Raw genomic sequence first — 27577 nt, 5'->3', positions numbered from 1 at the left:
CTGTCTTGGTGATTGCTTCTCTGATATTCCAGACGGATGATGTTTAAAAACTCCTTGGTGATGACGTGAGTATATATACTTAACCTTTGTATGTTACCATATACAAAAGTGTACGCAATATCATACTATTCCTTCAATTGTGTATTTTATCTTTTAAATCAACTATTAAAAATAAATTTGCGTTATATCGCCAGTGGTTGCCTTCTTTAAAGCCGTATCTGAACCTTAGTGTTAAAAACTTGGCAAAACAGCCTGCGACTTTGTCCAAGCTTTTAATTTTGGATCTCTGTGTATTTGAGTTTGACATCCTTGCCCTAGCCCAACAGGGCCAATAATAATAAGGATGTCACTGCACTAGGATTACTGAATCCTGGAGCAAGAAACCAGAAAATTAATAGTAACGAAAGCTGCGATACTGCAGGAAATATTGGGATAAATACAACATTCTTCCAGTCCGCACTGTTGGCTCTTCCTGAACAGTGCCCAGCTATGTGATGTCACGTAAAGAAAATACCGTCTTGATATTTTCCTATGTAATATTTTTCAGTAGAGGTTACACTGGGAAATCTTGTTGGCTCAGTCAAGATGAGCCCCTTATTGAGAATCCCACCTCCCCCTGTGTGACTGTGGAATTCTGCTCCTACTGATCACATTTTATGCAAGTGGTCAACTAATGTAGTCAGGAGGTCCAACCTTTGTACTGGTATCTGTCCCCATAGAGGGTAGAGCTATCAACTTTAATCTTTACAACTTACTTTAATCTTCACATTGAAGAACAATTATACGGTGTGAGCGTAATGGGAAAGTATCACTATTTATTTTTTATTTTTAACAAGGAAATATATTTGTCTCCTTTTTTTATACCACTTTTCTTTATTGAGTTGCAGCCCTTTCTACAATATACAGCCTATACTGCAAAAACTGTATCTCCCACTATACATAACAAAGCAAACAGACACAGAGGAGACGTGATCTCCTGAAGCCAGCAGATCTCCCAGCTCACTTCTGAAGGCCATGTATCTGACAAGCAGCACAGGGGACGTAACGTTACTCAGCATTGTGTTGTTTTTCCAAAGCAAAGCGCCATTTTATCTTCCGCTATTTATTCCTCTGTATGAAAAGAAACACAGTGATAAAAATGATGTATTGGGAGTTAGGGAAGTGACCTGGCGACACTGGGCAGCATAGATGATGGAGACCTGGAGGTGGCACTGGGGCAGGACTCAGCAGATTTACCATACGTTGCCTTAAACAGAACTAGATTGTCAGAATTATATTTTGTGTTGAGTAAGCGAATAATAAATAGACTGAATGGAGTCAGTATCACTGAAGGTGCAGCAGACAATCCCTGCACGAGGCATAACTACGGTCTAGCTCCCTCTTACTGGATATATATAACTACTGTACAAATCATATACATGATGGGTCTCCATTTAAAGGGGTAGTCTCATTTGTAAATGGTTAAAACTGCAAAGTGATTTTAAGAACAAACAACATTCAAATTCACTTCTTATTAAAAATGTTCTCCATTCTCAAGACAAGAGTGATTTTTCCTTTTATAGTTTACAGCACATGGCCTAGGTTACCGGACACCTTTGCAGTGATTCCGCAGTGGCCAGTTTCCTAGTGATGGTGCAAACATATACAAATCATCTGCTAGAGAGCCTTTAAGTGTTGCTGTGAAGCTGGCTGGATCCAGCCAGCCTCAGAGCCTTTCCCTAGCATGCAGTCTGGGCCAGCGACTCAGCCATGTTGTAAGCCTGGATTGTCAATCTTCAAGAGTGCGCTGCCTCCGGCAAGCAGGACATCGGGATGCAGGAGGGCAGTGCGCTCCTGAAGAACAAACATGAGATACCCCATTAATGTATACAGTTACTTTTCAAGCCATTTATATGCTGGGGATCCAATTGACCTGAAGCATTTGGTCTTTATACAAGGCATAAATACTGCGGTCTTCATTTGTTATATACTGTTACTACAGAAGATATATGTACGGTCAGCCTCCATTAGAAGCGATGTATACTGATACTGCACAGGACTTATATATGGTTGCACTCCATTAGAAGTGATGTATACAGATAGTGGACAGGACTTATATACCATTAGAGGTGATGTATATGAATAATGTCGCTCTCCCTTTGTCTTGATGTATATGGTTGCTATACAAAAACAGCAAAAAATGTTTGAGGTGGTCCAATGAGGGTGCATGAAACCACTCACACCCGAACAATATATGTGAACTATGAAACTGAAATTTGTGCCTGCTGCAAAACTCAAAGATTAAATCTTACCACTTATCAGGCATTTGATTGTTTTTCACATCATTTCTGTGTTTTGCCGGAATATTAATAAACTCTCAATTTTTGTTGCTCAGTTGCTTCTTCTTTTGGGCTAATTGCTGGTGTATTTAGAACAGTTGTCTTAATTTAAATCTTCAAGAGCACATGGCTTCTCTACCAGCTTGTTGGGAGGCAGGGCGCTCCTAACAGTTGGGGCCGTTCGCCTGGTTGAGCGAGCTGCTGTCTCTCTCAATGGCTGATAGCAGGAGGCATGCAGGGTCACTAAAGTTCTCGCTGCCTAGGAAATAGGTATCAGAAATGGCTGGTAACCATGGGAACAAGCTGTACACTACAGAAGTAAAAATCACTCCGTTTTTGAGAAAGAAGAGGATTTTTAATCAGATTAGACCACTTTAACATTGTATTTTGATAAGACGAGACAACCCCTTTAATTTTGTATTTTGCAGCTTACACAATTTATTTTTTTTCATTGTTCACATATAGAGTCTGAGTCTAAGTCGTGGAGTCGGTATAAAATGGACCGACTCCGGAAAAATATAATAAATTGGCTACAGTAGTTCAATACAGTTTGTGGGGAATATATTTTCATAAGAATTTGGGAAAGTTATGAAATATCCTATAAATGTTTGTCCTATTCCTGATCTAAGGGTCTGGACTTTTAGCTGAATCTGTGCTACAGTAAATGTATCACTTAAACATGAGCCATGTATGAGGGAGTCAGTGGCATGGAAATTGAGGAGTCAGAGGTTTGGCTTACAGACTCCACAGCCATGCTGCTATACAAGGCATATATACGGTTGGTCCCCATACGACCAGATGTACAGTTACAGCCATTTCTACTGTGGATGTCAATTTGATGTATACGGTTACTGTACAAGATACATATATCTCCATTTGACCTGACGTACAGTTACTAAATTAATCATATGTGGGTCTCCATTGTTGCATACAATTACTATATAAGGCAATATATGGTCAGTCAGCACATGATTTCATGTACAAGGCATATATATTACATATATGGTCAGTCATCATACGACTTCATGTATACAGTTGCTGTACAAGGCACATAAATATATATACGGTAGGTCCCCATCTGACGTGCTGTGTACAGTAATATAAGTACACGGTGCTGCTGTCTCAGTTCCAGTGGGTGATCCTCTCCTCCTCGGGGATCACACTCCAGTTTGGGGACCAGACGTCCATCGCCAACCAGTTGAAGTCGTCCACCTGGTCCCAGTTGTTGCGGTTCTGATCCAGGCCGGCTCGCTCGTAGTCTTGCTGGATACTGGGGTAGCTCCAGGTGAATGGGGCGAAGCTGAGGCCGCTGCAGTCCTCGATGATGGCGCGGCTGGTGACGTGCAGGTAGAAGCGGCTGTCCCTGGTGCTGTGGGTGCGGAGCTGTTGGCATGGGAAGGTGAAGAGGCAGTCGGTGCATTTATCTACAAACACAGAGGTCACCACTGGGCCGCACAGCACCTTGCAGCCGCTCAGCTCCCGTATGTGCAGTGTGGCGGGGCTGCCGGGCAGGGTGACGGTGCAGTCCTGAAGCTGACTCAGCTGCACGTCCTTCTGCCCGATCTCCTCCGCCTCCATGGACAGCACTTGGCCGCTCAGGCCCCGTAGGCCGCACTGGGCAGCGGGCTCGGCCGGGGTCTCCTTGGCCCGGAGCACCGGGGCGGCGGGCTGGATGATGGTGGCTGGAGCCTCCTTCTTCCGGGACTTGAATGTGAACTTCTTCTTGGGCTGCAGCTGCTGCCGCCGGGCCTCCAGCGCCCCCTGTAGCCGGGTGATGTGCTCCTGTGCCTGGCGGAGGTCGTAGGACGGCAGGAACATCATGCTGTCATTCAGCAGCTTCTGCAGCCGCTGGAGCCGCCCGGAAACCTCATCCAGAGCCTCAGCCCCGCCGCCGGCCTCCTCCCCGGACAACACCTCCTCAATGGCGGCTCTCTCCAGGCCGAAGCTGGAGTTAAAGTAGCTGCTCTTCTCCTCCTGCACGGCCTGCTCGTCCTTCTCTTGCCGCTTCTTCTCCACCTCCCGCTGCCTCTCTTCCTCCCTCCGCTGTAACCTCTCCGGTAACCGGGGCCGTTCGACAGAATTTGCCATCTCCATAGTGACAGCAGCAGCAGCAATAGCAGGGAGGGCGCAAGTCGCTGACGTCACGCTCTGACTTTCTCTTCCGGCGGACGCTGGTCACATACGTGCGTTCGGAGTCTCGTTGACGTCATCAAGCAAGCGACGGAAGCCTATAGCGCATGCGCGGTGACCCACGTGTACTAGGCTGCAACCATGGGGAAGAGAAGGAAACAGCGGAGAGAGGAGAGTGTCAGCTCTCTGACCAAGAAGCAGAAGAAGCACCTGAAGGAGTTTGGGGAGCAGCATCCATTTTATGACCAGTAAGTGTTGACTGGGAACTAAATATTCTGTGGTTTCTACCAGTAGGGGGCGAGTGCTCCTTGGAAGACTTAACCTCTTAGGCTCCGGCTAGATGATGATCTTGAATTTTTTTTTTGTTAGGTGACATGATCAGAAATCACTGATTCCATCATTTTATGGGATACATATGTTTATATTACTTTTTAAAGATTTTTTTTTAGTTTATAATATATTCCACTGTTTATATAAGTTTCTGATCAATACTTTCAGATTTTTCTATTTATTTTTATTTTTTTACGTTTATACGGTGCAGCTTCAATGCTTTAGTATTACAGTTTATAGTATAGTTGTGCAGGCCCGGGGGCCCCTAATAGACCTCCAAAACAGCCTATCAGCACCTGCAATCTAGTGCTGGGTGGGCGCTGAGCGTTGGACAAGGTCCCTACTCCCCAGGTTCTTACATTCACTATTTATTTTTTTTTACTACTTGTGCAATGGTTAGAATCCTAATCTAAGTCACTTATTTTAACCCCTTCAAGGCATGCACCGTACATGTACAGCCCATGCCTTGTCCCCCCCCCCTTTGGTGCGGGCTCCGGCGCTGAGCCCGCACTTTCCCGGGCCCATGTTAGCTGATTGTTACAGCTGACATGTGCCCGCAACAGCTGCTTTTGGAATCGCGATCCACCCACAGCTGTTAACTAGTTAGATGCTGCTGTCAAACTCTGACAGCGGCATTTAACTCGAGCTTCCCGGAAGCGCATTGTTGACTCCACCCATCAGCAACCCCGTCACGTGATCGCGGGTCACCGATGGGTTGGCATGACAACCCGGGGTCTGGATGAGATCCCTGTGGTTGTCATAGCCGATCTGCTATGAGCGCCACCCAGTGGTCGGCGTTCATAGCCGATGAGCACTTTTGTTACACATAGCAGGGCTGAAGCCCTGCTATGTCTAACATAGGCGATCAGATAATCGCAGCTTCAAGTCCCCTATGGAGACTATTGAAGCAAGTAGAAAAAAAATGTTTTTTAAAAAATATAAGTTTAAATCACGCCCCATTCAAAATAAAACAATTAAAAAAATATATATATATATACACATATTTGGTATCGCCGCTTTCAGAATCACCCGATCTGATTATTTTTTTTTAATATTGATAGATCGGTAAACAGCATAACGATAAAAATATCTAAACACCAGAATTACGTTTTTTCGTCACCGCAAGAATGCAATAAAATGCAATAACAGGCGATCAAAAGATCGTATCTGAACCAAAATAGTATCAACAAAAACGGCAACTCGGCGTGCAAAAAATATGCCCTCTCCTGGCCCCAGATCCCGAAAAATAGAGACGCTATGGGTCTCGGAAAATGGCGCCATGTGTCTACGAACTCATAATGACCTGTAAAAGCATAATGGCAGGTCAGTTTTAGCATTTAGTGAACATGGTAAAAAAATAAAAATTGTGGAATTGCGCTTTTTTTTTTGCAATTTCACCGCACTTGGAATTTTTTTTTCCCATTTTCCCGTACATGTTATGGTAAAACCAATGGTGTCGTTCAAAAGTACAACTCGTCCCGCAAAAAACAAGCCCTCACATGGCCATATTGACAGAAAAATAAAAAGGCTATGGCTCTGGAAGAAGGGGAGCAAAAAATTAAAACGCAGAAACGGAAAAGGGCTGCGGCGTGAAGGGGTTAATTCTATTTTCTAACAGTTGGATAACATCAGTAATTTACCTTGTTTTCCTCTTCCAGAGTTTCCGGGGTAGAAGAGAGGACTCAGGTGGTGGAGCTGGTGAGTGAGCATCCCACTTTCTATGATGACGTTTTCGGCCTCTGAACTCTCCAGGCTACAAAAAGCTCCTCCAGACTAATGTACATTCAGAAGCTGACTGATGGAAGGGAGCATGGCTACTGGATCAGACTACACATGGCCTGTTTGTAGTCTGTCACCATGAAAGAAAATAGATAAGAAGCGCACTCAGCTAGTTTTCATGGGTGCCAGCCAGACTGTAAGATTCCAAATAAACAAGCAAAAGATGAAAAGACATTGAGAGCTTAATATGCAAAACTATCTGCAAAGTTTTTATACTTTTTTATTTTAGTGCAGAACAAATACATTGGCTGCAGTGGTTACATGCCCTATTACCGTCTTCTCCAGTAAACCTGTTTGCTTCATCAGAAGGCAGATTCTTATGTAAGAAAGGTCGGGCTGCTGTGACAGTATTTCATGGGGGAGTAATTAAATCGGTTTCCATATCTTTTAACATGATGCCATATAGTGTGCCATCACCATATGGGGTGTGACCTCTGGACCCCCACTGATCCCAGCAAAGAAGGTAGCACAGTGCTGGTGTAGTGCTATGACCCCTTATAATTTTTTTCTTGCACAGCTGGGTGGCTGGACGGGCTAATATGCAGGAAATAATAAGTGATCCCATTCATTTGAATAGGGCTGTGCTGCGGTTCTCTGTGCAGTTGGAGGCAGTGTCAAGGGTAAGGGCAAAAAAACATGAGTGTGCTGTATCCCCGTCACTCTGAAAGGTCAGACCCCCACTGGTCATAAAGTGCTGATTCATCACTGCAATATGCCATATATGTATGAAAAGAAAAAGCTTCTTTAAATATAGAATAAATGTGTGATTGGGAAGGGGAATACAAGCTGGGACCCCCCTACGGTCTGAGAACAGGGGTGTCTGGACCCTCATTCTAGAGGTCGGGTACATGAACCAGTAACACTATTTAAAGTGAAATCTTAGAGGGAGATAACGTCTTCATCACACTCCATCAATCAGGATTTCTCATTTTCAGGCCCCATATAAATGGAAACTTCCAGTTACCAATAAATCTGTGTAGCATAATACAATAGATTGGGGAAGGGGAGGAGGGGGATGGAGCTGCAATTTCTCCGCTTTAGGCCTCATTCAGATCTCAGTTTTTTTCACGCATGAGAAAAACGGACCCAGTTTCATCAGTGATTGGTTAGAGTTTCATCAGTTTGTTTTTTACTGATGAGACAAAATCAAAGTTTCTTCTCCTGTCAGTGAAAAACAGACTGCAAATGGATGGCAACCGACTGCTGTCATATTTTTTTTCTCTTTCTTTTCACTGACCCATAGATTTGCATTGCCAATTTTAATCCAACACTTGGATCGGTATTGGGCATGTCTCTGGGACTTTGCACAGACTACTTGGTCCAAGGTAAAAAATCTGACATGTGAGCAACCCCATAGACTATCATATGTACAAGTCCTATCTGTGAAAAAAGCAGATAGCACTCATACGTGAAAAATTGTATTGTGAATGAGCCCTTAGAGCAACAGAGGGAAGCATCTGATTGACTTATTGCACTCGAAATGACTCTGACGTAGAAAAAAATGACTTATATTTATAAAAACGATCCAAAGGGGATTAAAAAAACTTCAAATTTGCAAGTTAAACCAAATTCAGACATCCGTGAAGCACAATCTCCGTCCGGACTGGATACACTACATCTGATACACATTTAGGAGGAATTATTATTGTATGTAACAAGGGTGAGTCACTCTGTAACAGTGGATTCACTCTGCTCTTATAGGATTTTAGATTTTCATCCAACAGACATGAAGCCATTTGATAACTCGACAATTTTATTTCTTTTCCAGCCCGATAGTTCTGAGGAGGAATCGCATTCAGAGAGTGAGGCCGAGAGCGAAGCAGAGAATACCAACGTGTATCAGCAGCTGCTGGCTACACTAAAGCACGTTTCTGATGATGACGAAGATGATGATGATGATGATGATGATGTAGAGGAGGAGGTCAAGGATGAAGGAGCACAGGAGAATGAACATTTGGCCACTAATGCAGAGAGTGAGGACAGTGAAGAAGAACAAGAGTCGGAAGAGGAGGATGATGCTCAAGAAGGTAGATGCCAAAAGGCGACCTGAAGATTTTATAACTCCCTTGCTCTTTAATACTCAGTTCTGGTCTTAAAAATGGGATTTTTTTTTTTCAATCAACTTTTTGGATTTTCTTTCGGGAGTAAAAAAATTTTAAATCCTCAATCATCCAGTTCCAGTCAAAAGGATTTCTGTTGTGAGCATTTTTTTGGCCTTTTGAGTAACACATTTTTTTTCTATTGTTTCAGAGCATGAAACCAGTGAGGCTGAGCAACAGGGTGAAGATGAAGATCCAAACGAGCCCGGAGATCCGGCCCAGCGAGACACAGAGGAATTCACAGACCATAAACTCGAATCTAAATTTAGTTTAGAGACTAATTTCTTAGAAGAAGGCACTAAAGGCCAAAAGTCTGAGGCTACAGAACCGTCCAGTGTCAATGCTGAAGGTATTTGTAGTCTTCCATCTGATTTCTATAATTAAGGGGAACCAATAGTAGAATGAAGTAACGGTATGGATGGTCCATGCTTCTACTAAAGGTTCAGTCTCTCTGCCCTTATCCATATGTATGTCACTTGACAAATGGTAAGGTTTTAATATTAGAGTTAGGACTGTCCCATAAGGGTTGCCATGTGATGTGGCGGGATGGCTTTTACATTATTTTGATCAAAATTTGTTAACTAAATACCCTTTATTATTTATCATTATTTTTATGCACTTTGCGATTTATCCATTTACCTTTTGGGTATTTGTGTATTGTGCTTTTGTCTTTGGTTTTTAATGGTATGGATGTGTAGGCACTTGCTATCCAGTAAAAATTATACCTTTTTTGTAGGGAGCTGATGTGCAAGTTGTGAGAAATATGGCCTAAAAGCTGTATGCGAATCAGGCTGGAAGTGCACTGGGGGCGTGTCAGTGCATTTGGAAGAGGCTGTCTAAGTGCACGTGCACACCTCCAATTCACTTCACAACCAATCAATATTATATATATTTTCTAAACTCCTCTTTAAATGCAATGTTCGCTGTTATCAGCCATATGATGCCAGCGAGAGAATTTCACTGTACAATAGGGATCATTGCATTGAATATAGAGAAATCCCACCCTTGGCTTTATACTTTTGGATTAAAAGATTATACCCACCCACAGGATATGCCATAAATGTCTGATGAATGCGGTTCTCATCTCTCCCCACCCCCTCCTCCCGACCCTCGTCCTGGCTGATCGGAGAGGCGGCCACATTTGCACATCTGTGGATCTGCCAGGAATGTCTGAGATGTGAATATTCCTTTAGTTACCTGTTGTATAACTGAAGAATAACTATACGTAATATTCCTGACTTTTGATCTATATTATTATTATTATTATTATTATTATTATTATTATTATTATATAATTGTTTTTAAGATCCATATAAAAAGCATATTGACCGAGAACTGGAAGAAGCCAACATTAAGCAAATCACAAGCAGCCCTAAAGAAACTTCATCCGTGAAGGTAAAGCACAACGTTACTACAGGATTTCACACAGCCCGGATTCATTACTGCTAACTATCCCATTATACTTTAATGGTATGTGCTTAGGCTAGCCCGTCTATGAAGGATCTGTCACCAGATTTCACAATACAAACTGCTTATACTATTAAATAGAGTTGCTAGGCCTGATGAGGCTGGTTTACTTACTTTGAAAATCCATGTCCGAGTGGCTTTTAGATTCTCTCAAACTTTTCTGTGCTAATATTAAAGGGAATGTGTCATCAGAAGTTAAAACCATTTTAATTTCTGATGACTAGGTTATTCTTGTAGTGGTGATTTCATTATTTTTTTTCCCATTTTACTATACCTGTCCATACTGGCCACTAGTTTAATATTAGTCTCCTACTTCATGTCCTGGACATAAGCCACATGGACACAGGCAGCAATAGATTGGCTCTGACCTTATTGTCTTGTGTAGGAGCGTTCTCTAGAAATGCTCTAATCTGAGCAAAAGTCACTGTGAAGGGGGGAGGAGGAGGTGAGCTGTGACTAATGTATATGGTGGATCCTGTGTTATCTACTGTATAATAGAGGGGATATCAGTCATTATACATGAGGCTGAGGTGAGCTGTGACGTTATCTGACTGATAACGCCTCTATATACAGTATTGTACAGGAGGGGGAGGAGGTGAGCTGTGACATCACCTATTGTGAATGGTGGATCCTGTGTTAACACTTCTATATATAGTAGATATGTCATTATACAGGAGGAGGAGGTGAGCTGTGATATCACCTATTGTAGGTGGTGGAACCTGTGTTACCTACTGTGTATAGAGATGTTATCAGTCATTATACAGGAGGAGGAGGAGATGAGCTGTGACATCACCTATTGTGAATGGTGGATCCTGTGTTATCTACTGTATATAGAGGTGTTATCAGTCATTGTAATTGTGACTGTGATTACGTATTATGTTTGGTTATATATGATTATCATGATGAAACCACTGAAAAGTTTGCACAGAACTGGAAGTGTGTGGCCGGTGTGAAAATTTGCAAGATTGTGTGTATATGGGTGGGAGGAGGGGTGGGTTGTGCTTCTCTGTAAACACAACAGCCTCATCAGGTCTAACATTAGATCTGTGTAATAATGTGAACCCTCCTAGCATTGGTCGGCACATTAGAATCCTTTTGACCATTGTTGCAAATTCTAGTCTTGAAAGTGCAACCTGAAGCCATTGTGATCATGTAAATCACACATCAGATGGATCTCAGCAAAACCCTTCATGATCAGAGATAAAGGTTATGTGCACACGATGCAGAAATGCTCAGGATTTTTTCCTGAGCGTTTGTGCATCTCTCTGGCAGGAAAAAACGCATGCGGATTGTACATGCGGATTGTACATGCGGTTTCCTGCCAGGGACATGCGGAAATGAAGCGGTCTTCACTTTCATTTCCGCATGCGGGTTGTCAAGCGCTTCCCAAGCGATTTTAGCATCACTTGGAAAGTGCTTGTCAACTTTACACTATATAAATCCATGCAGCCGGCATGGATTTATATAGTGTGTGAATGTCAAAAAATAAAAAATAAATCTATACTTTACCCTCTGATGGCCCCCGGTGTCCTGCTTCATCGGTCCCGGCTGCCGGCAGTGAAGACTTTAGGACCTTCCGATGTCAGCGTCACGTGACCCGGTCACATGACTCTGACGTCAGCGAAGGTCCTTCTTCATTCAACCGCGAAGTGCGCGGGAAGCCGGCAGGACGCAGCGCGGGCCGTCAGAAGGTGAGAATATATATATTTTTTATTTTATTCTTTTTTTTTTAATGGTACCTGGGTCTGGATGAGAGTCCTCTCCTCCACACCCGGGTACCATCCGCACATTAGACCGCATGAAAAGCGCATCAACATATACAGTGATGCGGATTCCATGCGGTCTAATGCAAGTCAATGGCGGCAAAAGAGCAGCGTTTCCGCAAAATTAATTGACATGCTGCGGATTTTTGACCGCAGCGTTTACGCTGCGGAAAAATCCGCATCATGGGCATAGCACATGCGGATTTCCATTGGGGAACATTGCTGCCCTTCTACCATGCGTTTTTCATGCGTTTCCGCAACTGCAAAAACGCCGCGGAAACGCATGAAAAACGCATCGTGTGAACTCAGCCAAAGGGGCCTTTTGTGTTTGATATTAATGTACTCGTTCCTCTGGATGCCCGCATCCGCAGCTTCCACTGGTGATAACAGCTGATCGCTGGGTGTTCATCAGTGTTCACATCTATTTTGGAGTCTACCCTCAAATATTCCTTTAAAATTTGAAAAGAACAACTGTCAGCTCCTATCTATCCCCCGCGAATCGGGAGCACCAATGGGTTGCAGCAGCCGCCGGGTTGCAGCAGCCGCCGCCAAGTGCCTGCTATCTTGGTCTTCCTGTGAAAGAGCCGCAATTACACTATATACTACTATGCTATTGTTTTGCAGTATATAGTATACAAGATCAAACAATCGCAGGTTAAATCCTGTAAATAATATATAAATAAATATTTAAGTTTAAAAAGTTTTGTTTCTTTTTCTTTTTTCAGTGGCCAACACTGGGTCAATTGGTCTTTTCGTCGTCCTCTAAGAAGGTCCATCTATTAAAGTCTGAGAAAGAAACTGACCTGACAAAGCTTTACCTCCACAAGCCGCTGGATTCCACATGGCCCATAGCAAATCGCTCGGTTCTCGCCGGCCAGAGCGAGCGGAGCTTCTTCAGCCCGCTACAGAGAGAACTTTTTACCGTAATGAACTCTTACAAAGACTTCTATTATCCATCCAGAATGGCGACCGCCCGGGGGGAAGAGATCAGACAGGTCTACTGTCTCCACGCTCTCAATCACGTGCTAAAAGCCAACTCTCAAGTGCTCAACAACAACTCTAGAAAGAAGGATGCGAAGATGGGACTCGATGATGAGGATGACCTCCGAGACCAGGGTCTCACCCGACCCAAGGTAATCTTTTCTCCATTTTTTTCAATCATCCTTGATGTTATGGCGCCCCCTGCTGTTCTTTTGATTTCCTTGCAGAACGTCCATCTAATGTGTCAGACATTGGTCGTAAGACACTTCTGTTTCTTATTTTCAATGTCCAGCCTGTACAATTGCAGGGTTCACTCGGCCCCAAGTGGGACTGAGCACGTGCGACCACCAGCACCCGACACATTGGATGGACGTCCTCAGAGGGAATCCAAAGAACACCAGGGGGCGCCATAGCACATGTAAGGAATGAATGTCTCCATTCTGCTCGCCTTAGTTATGTCCAGAGACCTGTAACTTCATGTACAAGCAATCCTACACATAGGCATAGGTATGGCCAGGGTAGAGGGATCCATCACACCCAAGAACTAGAAGTAATGTGCGATAGATTTCTATACTACATTGGCGGCTATATTTAAAAGGTATTCCAATCTCCAAGATCCTATCCCAACATGCAGTAGATATTATTATTATTATTATTATAATAGCAAATGCCTCTAATTGAAAATGTAGTATAGTTCTTCTGATTTGCTATGTTGCTTACCCCATGTGCAGGGCATTGCAGTAGCTTAGGTATCCATGGTTACGACCACTAATAACTAACTTTCACTATATGAGTGGTCATAACCATGGATACCTAAGCTACTGTAATGCCCTGCACATGGGGTAAGCAACATTGTGAATCAGAAGAACTATACTACATATCTAATTGGAGGAATTTGCTAATATTATTATTTTTGTTTTTTGCTCCCCTTTTTCCCAGAGCCATAACTTTTTTTTCTTTTTTGATCAATATGGCCATGTGAGGGCTTAGTTTTTGCAGGACAAGCTGTACTTTTGAAAGACATCACTGGTTTTCCCATGTCGTGTACCTGAAAACGGGAAAAAAATTCCCCAAAAAATGCAATTCCGTAGTTCACTGAATGCTAAAACTGACCTGCCATTATTATTCTCCAGGTCATTACATATATAGGTTCTTTTTTATTTAAGTGGTGAAAAAAAAAATACAAAGTTTGCTAAAAAAAAAAAAAAAATTGTGCAATTTTTCGTGATCTGGGGCCGGGTGAGGGCTTATTTATTGCGCACTGGGCTGATGTTTTTGATACCATTTTGGGGTAGATCTGATGTTTTGATCGCCCATTATTGCATTTTATTGCAATGTTGCGGCAACCAAAAAAAACAATTTTTTTTCTCGTTACGCCGTTTACCGATCGGATTAATTATTTTTTTTAGATTGATAGATCAGGTGATTCTGAACGCGGCGATACCAAATATGTGTATGTGTGTTTGTGTTTTTGTTTTTTTTTACTTTTTATTTTGCATGGAGCGAAAGGGGGGTGTGATTTAAACTTTTATATTTTATTTATTTAAAAAATTTTTTTTTACTCTTTTTGCATGCTTCAATATCCTTCATGGGAGACTTGAAGCTGCAGTTATCTGATCGCCTCTGTGTTTTAGATTTGCTCACTTGCTATGAGCGCCAACCACTGGGTGGTGCTCATAGCAATCTGGCAGTGACAATCATGTGACGGGGTCGCAGATGGGCAGGGCCTATGACACGTTCCCGGAAGTGGAAGTTGCTGCCAGAGATTGACAGCGGCATTTAACTAGTTAAGAGCCGCGGGTGGATCAAGATTCCACCCGCGGCTGTTGCAGGCTCATGTTGGCTGTATAGATCAGCTGACATGTGCCTGGAAAGGTGCACGCTCAGCTCCGGAGCCCGCGCCAAACTGGGTTATGACGTGGGGCGTACTATTACGCCCCACGTCAGAAAGGGGTTAATACATATTAGGATAGGATCTTGGAGATGGGAATACCCCTTTCATTTTTTTTCAACCCAACGACTTTAATCTCCTCAGGTCCTCATAGTCCTGCCGTTCCGTGAATCTGCCCTGCGAGTGGTGCTGCTGTTAATCGGCCTCCTGGAGGGGTCCGGCGAAAAGATAGAAGTGAGCAACAAAAAGAGATTCAAGAAAGAGTTTGGCTCTGACCCAGGAGACAGACCTCCTAACCTGAAAAGGCCCGAGGACTATGAAGCCATATTCACTGGGAACATCGATGATCACTTCAGGATAGGTAAGATTGGGCAACGACGACTGGTACAAGGGCTAGTGCACATTGTAAAGGCAAGAGGGTGAACACAGGTGGGCCTTCATCAGGGCCCTAGCTGCCATCACGACTCATCTGCTCTCCAAGATTGGGTTGCATTGGTCCGGTAAAGGGTGATAGACCCTCTTCTGGTATTGACAGTGGTGTCTATGGGGTTAAACAGATGGACTTTGAGTTCTTGCTAATCCTAGTTTTTGCACATCGTCAAGGTGCACCATGAATGTTCCGCAGTGTTCACTTGAGCGCCGCAATGTCTTCAAACAGCCGAGAGTGTGACCCACCCCCCCTCCTCAATTGCATTTTTTTTTAACCCAAAATGCATGGAAATTTTAAAAAAAATCCCCAAAAGGTGTCCATATCTTTTAATTACCGTATTTTTCGGACTATAAGACGCACTTTTTTCCTCAAAAATTTTGGAGGAAAATAGGGGGTGCGTCTTATAGTCCGAATGTTGGGGGGTGTGTGTGTATATTTGTGTGTGGTGTGGAGGAGCGGTAGCGGTGGAGGAGCGGGGCACAGGAGGCAGCAGCCGCCCGCTACAGCCTACACTGTCCCCGCTGCTAAAGAAAATTAATATTCACTGCTCCCCACGCCCATGGGGCGTGGGGAGCACTGAATATTCATGCTCCTTAATAGCGGTATACAGTGTAGCCGCGCTGCGGCTCCTGCTGCTGCCGGCTATCTCCTGTGCCCGCTGTTAAAGGGCATGAATATTCAACCTCTCTCCACGCCCATGGGCGTGGGGAGGGGGTGAATATTCATGCCCTTTAATGAGCTGGCACAGGAGATAGCCGGCAGCAGCCACAGCGCGGCTCCGCTGTGTGCCGGCTATGAAGTAGAGTGAAGTCACTGCTCCCCGCGCACACAGTCCCGGCATGGGGAGCATTGGCTTCCGGCAGCTGATCTCTCCTTGTGAGCCGTGCATGGCAGTGACGTCATGCGTGGCTCACATGGAGAGATCAGTGCAGGCAGACAGGACGCAGCGCTGGAGGAGAGAAGAAAGGTGAGTAGGAGTGTTTATTTTTTTTTAATGTGCAGCATGATGGGGATTAGGGGGACCATGCATACTAGGACAGGGATTAGGGGTGCCATGCATACCAGGATAGGGATGAGGGGTGCCATGCATACCAGGATAGGGATGAGGGGTGCCATGCATACCAGGATAGGGATGAGGGGTGCCATGCGTACCAGGATAGGGATTAGGGGTGCCATGCGTACCAGGATAGGGATGAGGGGTGCCATGCATACCAGGATAGGGATTAGGGGTGCCATGCGTACCAGGATAGGGATGAGGGGTGCCATGCGTACCAGGATAGGGATGAGGGGTGCCATGCGTACCAGGATAGGGATGAGGGGTGCCATGCGTACCAGGATAGGGATTAGGGGTGCCATGCGTACCAGGATAGGGATGAGGGGTGCCATGCATACCAGGAGAAGGATGAGGGGTGCCATACATACCAGGATAGGGATTAGGGGTGCCATGCATACCAGGATGGGGATGGGGACCACGTATAAAAGGAAGGGGGGGGCATATATACCAGGATGGGGGACCCCCTCCCCCTTAAAACTGCATCATGACCACATTTTTTGCTTAAATTTTTTTATTTTTTTATTTTCCTCCTCTAAAACCTAGGTGCGTCTTATGTTCCGGTGCGTCTTATAGTCCGAAAAATACAGTAGTCCATTGACATTGAAATTTAAGGTTCAGCTAAAAAATTTAGCATTTTTTTTCCGAGTCTTACAGGCTTTTTGTTTCCTTGTACAGTTCTGGCTGTAGAATGAGTTAACGGAGTATCTGTTAGTGAACTCAGAAAAAGACATTTAAAAAAATAAAAAACGCTCAGTCAAAATGAACTCTCTGTCTGCAGCCACCAATGTTTAGGAGACAAAAGAAAACAAAAAACACTTTTAATCAAACCCGATTTGCAAAAATATATTTTCCTTTCTTCCTCAGGATTTGCGTAGCGGCATTTTCCTGGCGAGCCAGCTAGGAAGTGGAAGGATAATTGGCTTCCTGTGAACAGTAGCCCTAATACTTATACCTGAGAGGGGGTTATGGGGTGTGATTGTTTTTTGGACCGGGACCGGGACCGGTGCCTCAATATCGGCACAAGACTAAATCTCACCGTTTCCGTTCAACAGGATTGTCCGTCCTGCAGAAGAGCATGAGGCTGTATTCTCCTTTCTACTCCTCTGACATCATCATCGCTTCACCGCTGGGGCTGCGGACGATCATCGGTAGCGAAGGCGAAAATAAGAGGGATTTTGATTTTCTCTCTTCTATAGAAATCCTCATCCTCGATCAGACTGACATCTACCTGATGCAAAACTGGGAGCACGTGCTGGTAGGTGCGCAACATTGTCCTAATTCCTAGGTGATTACACCTGATGTTTATAATACAATTATAAACTCTAAACTCTCCCATCATTCAATCTGAATGAGCTCACTGACGGATTCTCAGTTAAATCATTCTGCAGCCAGCAAATAGACCAGGCGACAAAGAGATGCAAAATTTTTAATGAAAACCAGCAGCAAAACATACATTTATATATATATATATATATATATATATATATATATATATATATATATATATATATATATATATATATATATATATATATATATATATATATAATGTGTGTATATATATATATATATATAATGTGTATATATATATATATATGTGTATATATGTATCACCAAAATAATAATTATAATTTTTAACTCTTTTATCTGTTCTTTTTCTCAGCTACTCTTTACTGATTTGTGACCACATTAAAGATAAAACAAAGCCTGTAAAACTCAAACGGTGCAACATTTTTAATGAAATCTACTTGAAAAAATGATTTTTAGCCCCAAATACATGCATTTAAGTAAAAAAAAAAAATCCTAAAATGGATAACCCCTTTAATTATTTACTTAACCCCTTAGTAATTTTTTTTTCTGGTTCTTACATTCCAAGAGCCATAACTTCTTCTACTTTTTTTTCTTTTTAAATTATTTGTCCCACAAAGTAACCTGCAGCAGTGAACATTTGATCAAAAAAGGATTACTGTTTCACAGTGTTACTCTCTGTCCGGGCCTAATCAGGCGGAGCTGATGGTTCTGGTAATTCCTCACCAGGCCACAATTGCATCATGGAGTCTAGAGAGTTAAAGTGGCGAGATCCAAGGCTTCCCCGATCCCGGATGTGGCAGTGGGAGCCGGCTGTGTAATACAGCCTCACTCCTGCTACTTATCTAGCAAATGCACTGACAGCACCAGGGATGAAAGGACGAACATTGCCGTCATGGCAAGGAAACGGACAGCCGCGCATGTCGTACATTTTCGTAGTGGCAAGTTACAGAATATGAAAATTGGGACACGTCCCGGTGTTATTAGAATAAGGGCAACAAAAATGAGTTTTATCTTAGAATCATGCTTTACTACAGAATCCACATGGAAGGACTGGTACATTTTTAAAGGATATGGACAACAGAGTTAACTGAGAAACCGTCGGTGAGCTCGTTTTCACTTTTTTACAACTGTTATCTTCCTTCTTATGAGTTCCTCTCAGCTGATTTATGTTGACACCAAGATTTAGCTGAACTTTGTGGCCATAAATCAGCTGAGAGAAACTTGGAAAGAAGATAACTGAGAATTTGTAGGTGAGCTTGATAAGTTAACTCATTCTGCAGCCGGCACAAGAGGCTACAGAAGGCAAACTTTTAATGAAACCCGACTGCAAAAATAATTTTTTTAGCCAAAGATAGGTCCATATGAGTAGGGAAGAAAAAAATAATGTCCCTCAAATGCGTACATATCCTTTAAGGCTTCTTGGTGTCAGGTCTGTGATTATCTTCAGTCCAATGAAGCGAGTCTCCCCGGAATCTTCACATTCCGTGATCCATATATAACATATGTTGCTCCTGTTCTTTCAGCACCTGATGTCTCACCTGAACCTCCAGCCGTCGGACTCCCACGGCGTGGACTTCTCTCGTGTTCGCATGTGGAACCTCAGTAACTGGGCCAAGTACTACCGGCAGACGCTGCTGTTTAGCGCCTTGCAGGACCCCCAGATAAACTCCATCTTTAACAAGCACTGCAGTAATTACAGCGGACAGGTAGGTGCAGTGAGCACGACCACCGCCAGATATCCGCACTGTGGTGGGTAAAAATGATTACAGTCAAGCGAACTCGCTGATTTCGTCAGGATGGAGGGGAAACCTTACGCTTTTTTTTGCTTTTCACTCGTTCCTATTCAGGTGGCTGTGAGAAACCTGCCTGCGACGGGCTCCATATGTCACGTCATGGTGCAGCTTCCCCACGTCTTCCAGCGCCTGGGGGCAGACGACGTGCTTTCTGTCATTGATGCCCGGTAAGATTGATATGCAGTCACTATCTTTTATAGGGGTATTCTCATCTCCAAGATCATCCTATCCCAACATGTGGTAGGTGTAATAATAACAATATTAGCAAATACCTTCAATTAGAATTGTAGTATAGTTCTTGTGATAACCTATTTCGCTTACCTCCTGTGCAGGGCATTGCAGTAGCTTAGGTATTCATGGCTGCGACCACTAGCAACTAACTGTCACTATACGAGTGGTTGTAGCCATGGATACCTAAGTTATTGCAATGCCCTGCACATGGGGTAAGCGACATAGCGAATCAGAAGAACTATACTACATTTTTAATTGGAGGTATTTGCTAATATTGCTATTATAACACCTACTGCATATTGGGATAGGATCTTGGAAATGGGAATACCCCTTTTTTAAATGCAACAAAAATATACAGAAAACATCATTTTTGAAAAGGAAGAGGATGATTTACACTTAACAAAATTTAAAAAGTCCTAAGTCATATGGCAAGGCTTGTTAAAGAGTCAATATTGACTTTTGGGATCGCTGCTTCCAATAGGTGGCGCTAGAGTTCAAATAATCTTCTTCTCTGAAGAGAAAATATGCACATTTAATTTCCCAGAGGAGCATGCATGGATTATAAGTCTCCTCACTCTGACATGCCAATCCTGGCTTGTCACTCTCCACAAGGAAAAATGTTACACCTTAGACCCCAGTCCAGATCCTCTCACCTAGCCAAAACAGATCTCACACTTTGCACCTTCGAAGGAGGCGAGAGTGAAGTGGCCGCTGATTGGCTGCTGGGCTTATGTGGCATAATAATGTCACGCAAGCCCCAGGAGACCAGGCACCGATATCTCTTGAATAGCACTGGAGTTGAGTGTAGGCTGTTATTATTTTATCGGGGGAATATAGCAATTAAGAAGGTGTCGTCCAAGTAGTAGACCACCCCTTTAAATAAAAAATAAAAATGCCTAAATTGCCGTTGTTGTTATTACTTGATCTTATTTCCCACTTTTCGTCCAAAAGTGATCAAAAATGTTTTCATATACACCGAAGTGGTATCAATAAAAACTTCAGTTTGGATCAGGATTCCCGCGGCCCGTCCCTGTGTTGCGCTCCCTGCTTGGACCGCCTTTAACAGACGTCTTATGCAGCCCTTAGTGGATTTTTCTTCTCACAGGCGTCCTTTATTGTGTTTTCTTTCCTTAGATTTAAGTTTTTCACTGACAAGATCCTGCCTCAGTATCGAGACGCCATCATGTCGCACACCCTGATCTACATCCCCTCCTACTTCGATTACGTACGGCTCCGAAATTACTTCAAAAAGGAGGAGCTGAATTTCACCCATATCTGCGAGTACACGGACAAGTCGGGGATCTCCAGAGCGCGGCAGCACTTCCTGAAAGGAGAGAGACAGTTCCTTCTGGTCACAGAGAGGTTCCACTTCTATAAGAGGTGAGGATATTGGAGCTTGTTTGTGATGCCTCGGGGGTCTCCTGGGTAGAGTGGGGGGCTCATTAGTGCTCCTCGTTAATGCCACAGCCCAGGTGTTTAATGTGAAGATGATTATACTCACCTGTCCTGCCATCGCAGCTCACTGCCCATTCATCCGCTGGCTCTTTTAGTCCAGATCTTCCAGTGATGACTATGCCTTTCGTGGCGCGCAACTCACGTCGATGACACGAGTCTATTCCACTTTTGAAAATCTATAACACGTCTGACGCTTGAAGTGGATCTGTCACTAGGTTCCAAATTATACTTTGCATACACTATACAATGGATTTCTATAGACTTGATGAGGCTGGTGAACTTGCTCTAAAATGGCTGCGTAAGTTTTCCCTAAAATGAGCATTATGCATCAAGCTCTAGCTGAATTTTATCAAAAAAAAATCTGATTTTAATATGAGGCAGGAAAAAAAACCTTGCAAAACAATTTATTTTAATTTTGACACTGGTTTTCAAAGTAAGTACACCAGTCTCATCGGGGTAATGAGATCTATTTAATATAGTGCATGCATACAGTTTGTATTGTGAAATCTGGCGACCTTTACGGTTTGTTAAAAATCCTGTTTGCTCTCAAGAACAGAGGGATTGCTAATTCAATTGTTTATTGCACTTTGTCTAGGTTACCAGCCACTGCTGCAGTTTATCAGAGGTGGCTGGTCTTTCAGGCCAATAATGCATGCTTGCAAAGGCATTTTATATAGAGCTGCTTTAAAGGGGTATTCCTATCTCCAAGATCCTATCCCAATATGTCGTAGCTATAATATTATTATTACCTCCAATTAGAAATGTAATGTAGTTCTTCTGATTAGCTATGTCACTTACCCCATGTGCAGGGCATTGCGGTAGCTTAGGTATCCATGGTTACGACCACTGATATAGTGACAGCTGTTAGTGGTCGTAACCATGGATACCTAAGCTACCGATAAGCTATGTCACTTACCCCATGTGCAGGGCATATCGGTAGCTTAGGTATCCATGGTTACGACCACTAACAGCTAACTGTCACTATATCAGTGGTCGTAACCATGGATACCTAAGCCTACGCAATGCCCTGCACATGGGGTAAGTGACTTAGCTAATCAGAAGAACTACACTACATTTCTAATTGGAGGTATTTGCTAATTTTACTATTATTACACCTACTACATATCAGAATAGGATCTTGAAGATGGAAATATTCATTTTAAGAAGGATGATTTTTATAGAATCCATTAGCGCAAAATCTAAAGTGTCAGCCTGGCCGGACGCTGATTGAAAATCCTCATTCTTATGCTCCCAGGTACATGCTGAAGGGCATCCGGAACCTGATCTTCTACGAGCTGCCCACTTATCCTCATTTCTACAGCGAGGTGTGTAACATGATGACCGGATGGAACAAGGGCGAGGAAGCCACATGGACGTGCACAGTGCTGTACTCTAAGTACGATGCCCAGAGACTGGCTGCAGTGGTGGGCGCAGAGCGGACCGCCCAGATGTTACAGTCCAAGAAGAACGTGCACCTGTTTGTCACTGGGGAAAACGTCTGACCCCACAACCATCCCCAGCCACCAAAAATAGAGGAACGTACTGATATAAAAGCCTATGTACAAAATTGTATTATTTTGTATCCTGTTAATAATATTAATAATCCTTTCAGCGTTGTGTTTTCTAATTGCAGTTATAACCGTAATAATTAGGTTGATCCATAATTACAGTGAGCGCAAAAAGCAGTTATGCCATACAAATTTGGAGGCTATTTACCCCACGCCGAGGGGGTGCGCCGGACTGCTCAGCCGCGCCGAGGGGGTGCGCCGGACTGCTCGGCCACGCAGAGGGGATGCGCCGGACTGCTCGGCCACGCACAGGGGATGCACCGGACTGCTCTGCTTGGTTTGAACAGTCTAACACTCCCCTTTTAAGTCCAGATCTGGATTTTTTTGGATTTGAATTGTTCTGCGAATTCACCACACGTTTTCTGCCATACTATGCAAAGGGTGAAGTCTATGGTAGTAACGTGGATTTTTCCATTTTTTTCAAATTCAAGTTTTTTTTATTTTTTGTGTTGAAAAAGTACAAGAAAATACAATATACATAGTAAAAGGGGTAACGTAACTATAAATCTATGCATAACTACAGTACATTGGGGGGTACAGGGAGGGTTTTCCATCAATATCCAGATCAAGCATGTATTTTTCCATATGAAAGATAGAGAGAGAGGGAGCGGACCATGGCAGACCACCAATCAATAGAGTGCGATTATGATCATTGTTGTGCCGACATCACGGATAACTTTAGTTGGGGGCTAGATGGTAGGCGTCAGAGTTTTGCAAATCAATCCAATTCCTCCAAATCACACAGTATCTATCAACATCAGCCTGTGCGATGGCAATCAGATGCTCCATCCTATTAAGGAGGGAGATCTCCGCAAACCATTCCTCCACAGTGGGTGGGTCTCTGCTTTTCCAGTGTCGTGGAATGACATTCTTAGCCGCCTGTATTAGGTAGCCTATTGATGACCTTTTATAACTACGTTTACTTATTGGTAACATTGATAAAAGGAGGGCTTCTGGCGTATTAGGGATAGTCAAACCAGTTATTTTCTCAATCATGGGAACCACCTTTTCCCAAAATGCATTTATTATAGGGCACCCCCACCATATGTGTGACATTGTCCCTTCCCCCTCCCCACATCTCCAACATCTGTCTGAGACCACTGGATACCATCTATGAAGGACTGCTGGTACCCGGTACCATCTAGAGATAATTTTGAAGGAGGTTTCCTGAACTTTGGACGCTATTGAGGTTTTATGTGTTAGGAAGAAACATTTATCCCATTGTGAGTCCGAGAAGGACTTCCCCAGTTCCCTTTCCCATGCACCGCAGAATCCTGGCCTATTGTCAGTTACCTGGGCAATGAGGAGATTATACAGTAGGGAGATGGAGTGTGTAGGGGGTGACAATGATAGGCTCAATTTTTCAAAGTTTGTGAGATCTCTATGAAGATGTGTGCGCTTCTTCACAGTTGAATAGAAGTGTTGTAACTGACTATATTCAAAATTAGCCTTCGGGGAAGAGGCTCTTCCCTGTAACAAGTCATTGAGGGGGAGCAGCGAAGTGTTGGAGATCACATGAGAAAATAATATCGGATGGGATTTATTTGATCTGAGAAATCTATTTGCAGATAGTCCTGGTGGGAAATCTGGATTATCTGAAATCGGGAGCAAGGGGCCCTGGGGGTCGATTGAGGATAAGCTTTTTTTATGGGATCTCAAAGCCAGAGCAGTGGCATAAGTACTATATGACATAAGGCCAAGAGAGGGGACAGTTAAATGGGCGCACCATGGGAGAGTGCTAAGAGCTTTAGGACAAATGGATTGAGCTATTTTGACCCATAACTTCCCCTCTGAATGATGGAAGAAGTCCAGGATTCTAGCGTGTACTGCTGCCATGAAATACCTTCTACAATCCGGAAGGCTAAGGCCCCCCTTTTATTTGTGTCTGATCAGAACGTCTCCCCGAATGCGTGGACGCCCACTTGCCCAGATAAATCTGTAAAAGCTACTGCGCAGTCTTTTCCAAAAATTTGAGGGAATTACCACGGGAATGGTTTGGAAGAGGTATAAGAGTTTAGGTAGGACGTTCATTTTTAGTATATTTATTCTGCCAAACCAGGAAAAATCCTTCACCGTCCAAGAAGTAAGATCTCTATGGAGTTGTTCAATAAAGGGATTTTTCCATTTTTATTGGTGCGCTGATTTTATTTTATTTTTTACCTTACTATGCTGCAAATTGATGCCGATTTTCATTGTGAAACCCGCTCAACAACAAATCCACCATGTCTGCACGTGAGTTATTTTTCCACAGTGCCACAGGGTTTTGCTAGTTTTGTGGTCTGTTACCATTTTTACAAGTTGTTTTTTTTTTTTTTTTTGGAAACGTTGAATCTTGGGTTTACTGTGATTTTGTGATCATATAAGCAGCAAATGGCACAAAATTTGTGTGGGCAAATGTCCTTTATAGATAGATAGAGAAGCTGCAGGTTTACATGTAATTAATAAACTTTGTTACCGCTTGCTTATTGTAATGAGCAAGTAAAAAAAAAAACCCTTACAAAAGTATTTGCCTCCCTGCTTTGAATTAGAAAGAAATGTTAATGTTAGCCATGTAGTATACTGACTACCCAGGCTCTGATGATGGAGGGGTGCGACTCTGATGGGGGGGGGGTTCTTGAGCCGGGAGAATTCTCCCAATTATAAGCATACTTATGGAAGTAGTGGTATGGCTGTATAGGTGCTCGTCCCCCAATAAAAATATCTTATTTTATAGAGATCCGATGTGCCAATCACGAGAAATCTAGTATAGAAGCCATATGCAGATCAGACCGGAGGTGCACTGGGGGCGTGTCAGTGCACTTTCAGTCTGATTTGCATATTTCTTCTGCTCTAGCTTTCTCATGACTACATCGGATCTCTACAAAAAAAGGTATCATTTTTATTGGGGGACAAGCGCCTACAAAAAAAACTAGTACTTAAATTTGTGCTGACAGGTTCTCCTTTTAACCCCCAAAGTATGTATGTATCCTAAGGCATTGATTTCTATATAGCATATGAAACATATATTACATAGTTGATACCATATACCTGTGTCATCTATCCCAAAAAGGGGGGTATTCGGTATTTAGTCCACTAATAATAGCATATTCTAACATTTGGATAGCATTGACTGTTAAAATAGCTGAAAATGTCCAGTCCAGGTCTATTGTGTAGCAGCTGTTAGTCCTGCCACCAGGTGGCAGACTGAGATCTCTACTTGTGGCTTCTCTCACCAATCAATTTGGAAATAATCCACTAATAAAAATTGTAAATGTATAAATCTACTGTATGTGTGTCTATACATATATTATTCATAATTTATTTTATTTAATATTTTAGTAATTTATTTACATGTTTGTTTGTTTTTTCCAACCTTGCCCATTTAATTTTTATCCTATTGGTAAAAGTAGAGATTTGTGTCACCCAAAAAAATGTTGAATCCTAGTTTAGGCCCGTGTTCACATGTAGTAGTGAACATTTCCTACCACATTTGAATGTAGCCTAAAAGGGAAACCAAATGTAAAAACTCGGCAATTCCTACTCAAGAAACCTTATAATGAAAGTTTATTATTATTATAGCGCCATTTATTCCATGGCGCTCTACATGTGAAATTCTGCGGAGAACAAACGGGTGATCCACTTTTTGGAGGTTTTTTTTTTTTTTTCTTAAATGAATGTATTTAGGGCTTAAAAAAATCATTTTTGTACTTGGATCCCATTAAAAATGTTGCACCGTTTGGCTTTTACAGGCTCTTTTTGTTTTTTGTTTTCATAGGGTCTATGGTCACAAATCAGTCTTCGGCAGGTCAGAAAATGACAAGAAAGTTGCAAACTCACCCAGGAAATCATCAGAACGAGCTCACTGATAGATTCCTAGATAACTCATTCTGCAGCCTGCGATAGAAAGAGCAACATAGAGGCTGTAGGAAGTAAACAGTGCAACATTTTTAATGAAACCCAGGTAGCAAAAATGATTTTTGGAACCAAGTACATGCATTTAAGTTAAAAAATAAATACATTTAAAAAAAAGTCTCCAAAGGTGGACAATATTTTTGTGTATTTTTTATTTTTAATGTTTAAGTGCAGCATCTAAAATTATTCAACTCTCTATGTATTTCATGATATAACATTAAGTAAGTAATGGTCAGCGATTGGAAGAATACTACAGGCTATAGGGACCAGAGCGAACTAGCTGATAACTGGGAACCATCGCGCAGTAAATATTCCTATAAACAAGACCTGTCAGCAACATTTCCACTACACAAGCAGAGGCAGGGCAGGATAAGGCAGCGAGAAGCAATTTCATTGCGATCTGTTGCGGTATAATTTTTTTTTTTTTTTTTTTTTTTTACCCCAGGTAGAATTACAGGTCATGGCTCCTCTTCCTTTTTCTCCACTTTTCTCTGCCTGATTGACAATTAAGGCAAAGTCTCTGCTGTATTACCGTACCTCTGCTTCTTGCCAAATTCTTGCATGCACCATCCTTATTTTAGCCTATGCATGCGCTTCTATGTGCTGCCTAAATCCTTAGTCTTGTACTCAGTGGGGTAACTGTAAGCTCACGGGATCTGATGCAAGATTTCCACCACTGCCCCAAACTATCATAGGTTCATATGGACCAAAGGGAGCTTTTGGTCCCCCACCTTCCTCCTGGGCTCCAGGGTCCAGGTGGGATTGCAACCCCTACAGCTATTATAGTTGCACTGGTTAAAAATAGGTTGGCTCGCATGCAAGATTTTGTCAGTGAGCAGAGCCGACGTCATGCAGCAGAGACTTTCTCCACTGTCAATCGAGCAGTGGAGGGCGGAAAAAGAGAAGAGGAGCCATGGTCTGAACGTGTACCGATACTTCCGCCAGTACATATGGATAAAAAGACCAATTTTACTGCAAAGGATCAGGATTGGTGTCGAGCTCAAGTGCCCATTACTCGAGTTTGCCTAGGATGCTGGCATTTGCACCGAGTACCACGGGTGCTCGAGTGACATCTTAGAGTCCCCG

The 27577-nt window shown here is 42.9% G+C and overlaps 2 protein-coding genes across 2 annotated transcripts; one reads left to right on the top strand and one right to left on the bottom strand.

Annotated features, from left to right (window-relative positions):
* Positions 1–844: 844 nt before the first annotated feature.
* On the bottom strand, positions 845–4526 carry TBCC (tubulin folding cofactor C). Its single transcript, XM_073672008.1, has one exon. It carries the CDS (start codon positions 4410–4412, stop codon positions 3441–3443), a length of 972 nt encoding a protein of 323 aa, XP_073528109.1. The 5' UTR covers positions 4413–4526; the 3' UTR covers positions 845–3440.
* UTP25 (UTP25 small subunit processome component) lies at positions 4472–22643 on the top strand. Its single transcript, XM_073672007.1, has 12 exons — positions 4472–4696; positions 6437–6476; positions 8326–8584; positions 8808–9005; positions 9963–10051; positions 12612–13019; positions 14903–15119; positions 17295–17497; positions 19077–19259; positions 19401–19513; positions 20712–20957; positions 22288–22643. The coding sequence occupies exons 1-12, from the start codon at positions 4590–4592 to the stop codon at positions 22532–22534; spliced, it is 2310 nt and encodes a 769-aa protein (XP_073528108.1). The 5' UTR covers positions 4472–4589; the 3' UTR covers positions 22535–22643.
* The last annotated feature ends 4934 nt before the right edge of the window (positions 22644–27577 follow it).

Source organism: Phyllobates terribilis, unplaced genomic scaffold (assembly GCF_046119375.1).
Source record: "Phyllobates terribilis strain yellow unplaced genomic scaffold, ASM4611937v1 Scaffold_3__8_contigs__length_932513732, whole genome shotgun sequence".
Lineage (NCBI taxonomy): Eukaryota > Metazoa > Chordata > Amphibia > Anura > Dendrobatidae > Phyllobates > Phyllobates terribilis.
Note: the sequence above shows the minus strand (reverse complement) of the source record. Positions and strands in the feature narration are given on the sequence as shown.

Excerpts from the sequence above, each read along its gene's own strand:
- TBCC (XM_073672008.1), bottom strand. The coding sequence starts at position 4,412 with ATGGAGATGGCAAATTCTGTCGAACGGCCCCGGTTACCGGAGAGGTTA.
- UTP25 (XM_073672007.1), top strand. The coding sequence starts at position 4,590 with ATGGGGAAGAGAAGGAAACAGCGGAGAGAGGAGAGTGTCAGCTCTCTG. Across the intron at positions 10,052-12,611 it reads AAGAAACTTCATCCGTGAAG|TGGCCAACACTGGGTCAATT; the intron begins GTAAAGCACAAC and ends TTCTTTTTTCAG. Across the intron at positions 20,958-22,287 it reads AGGTTCCACTTCTATAAGAG|GTACATGCTGAAGGGCATCC; the intron begins GTGAGGATATTG and ends TTATGCTCCCAG.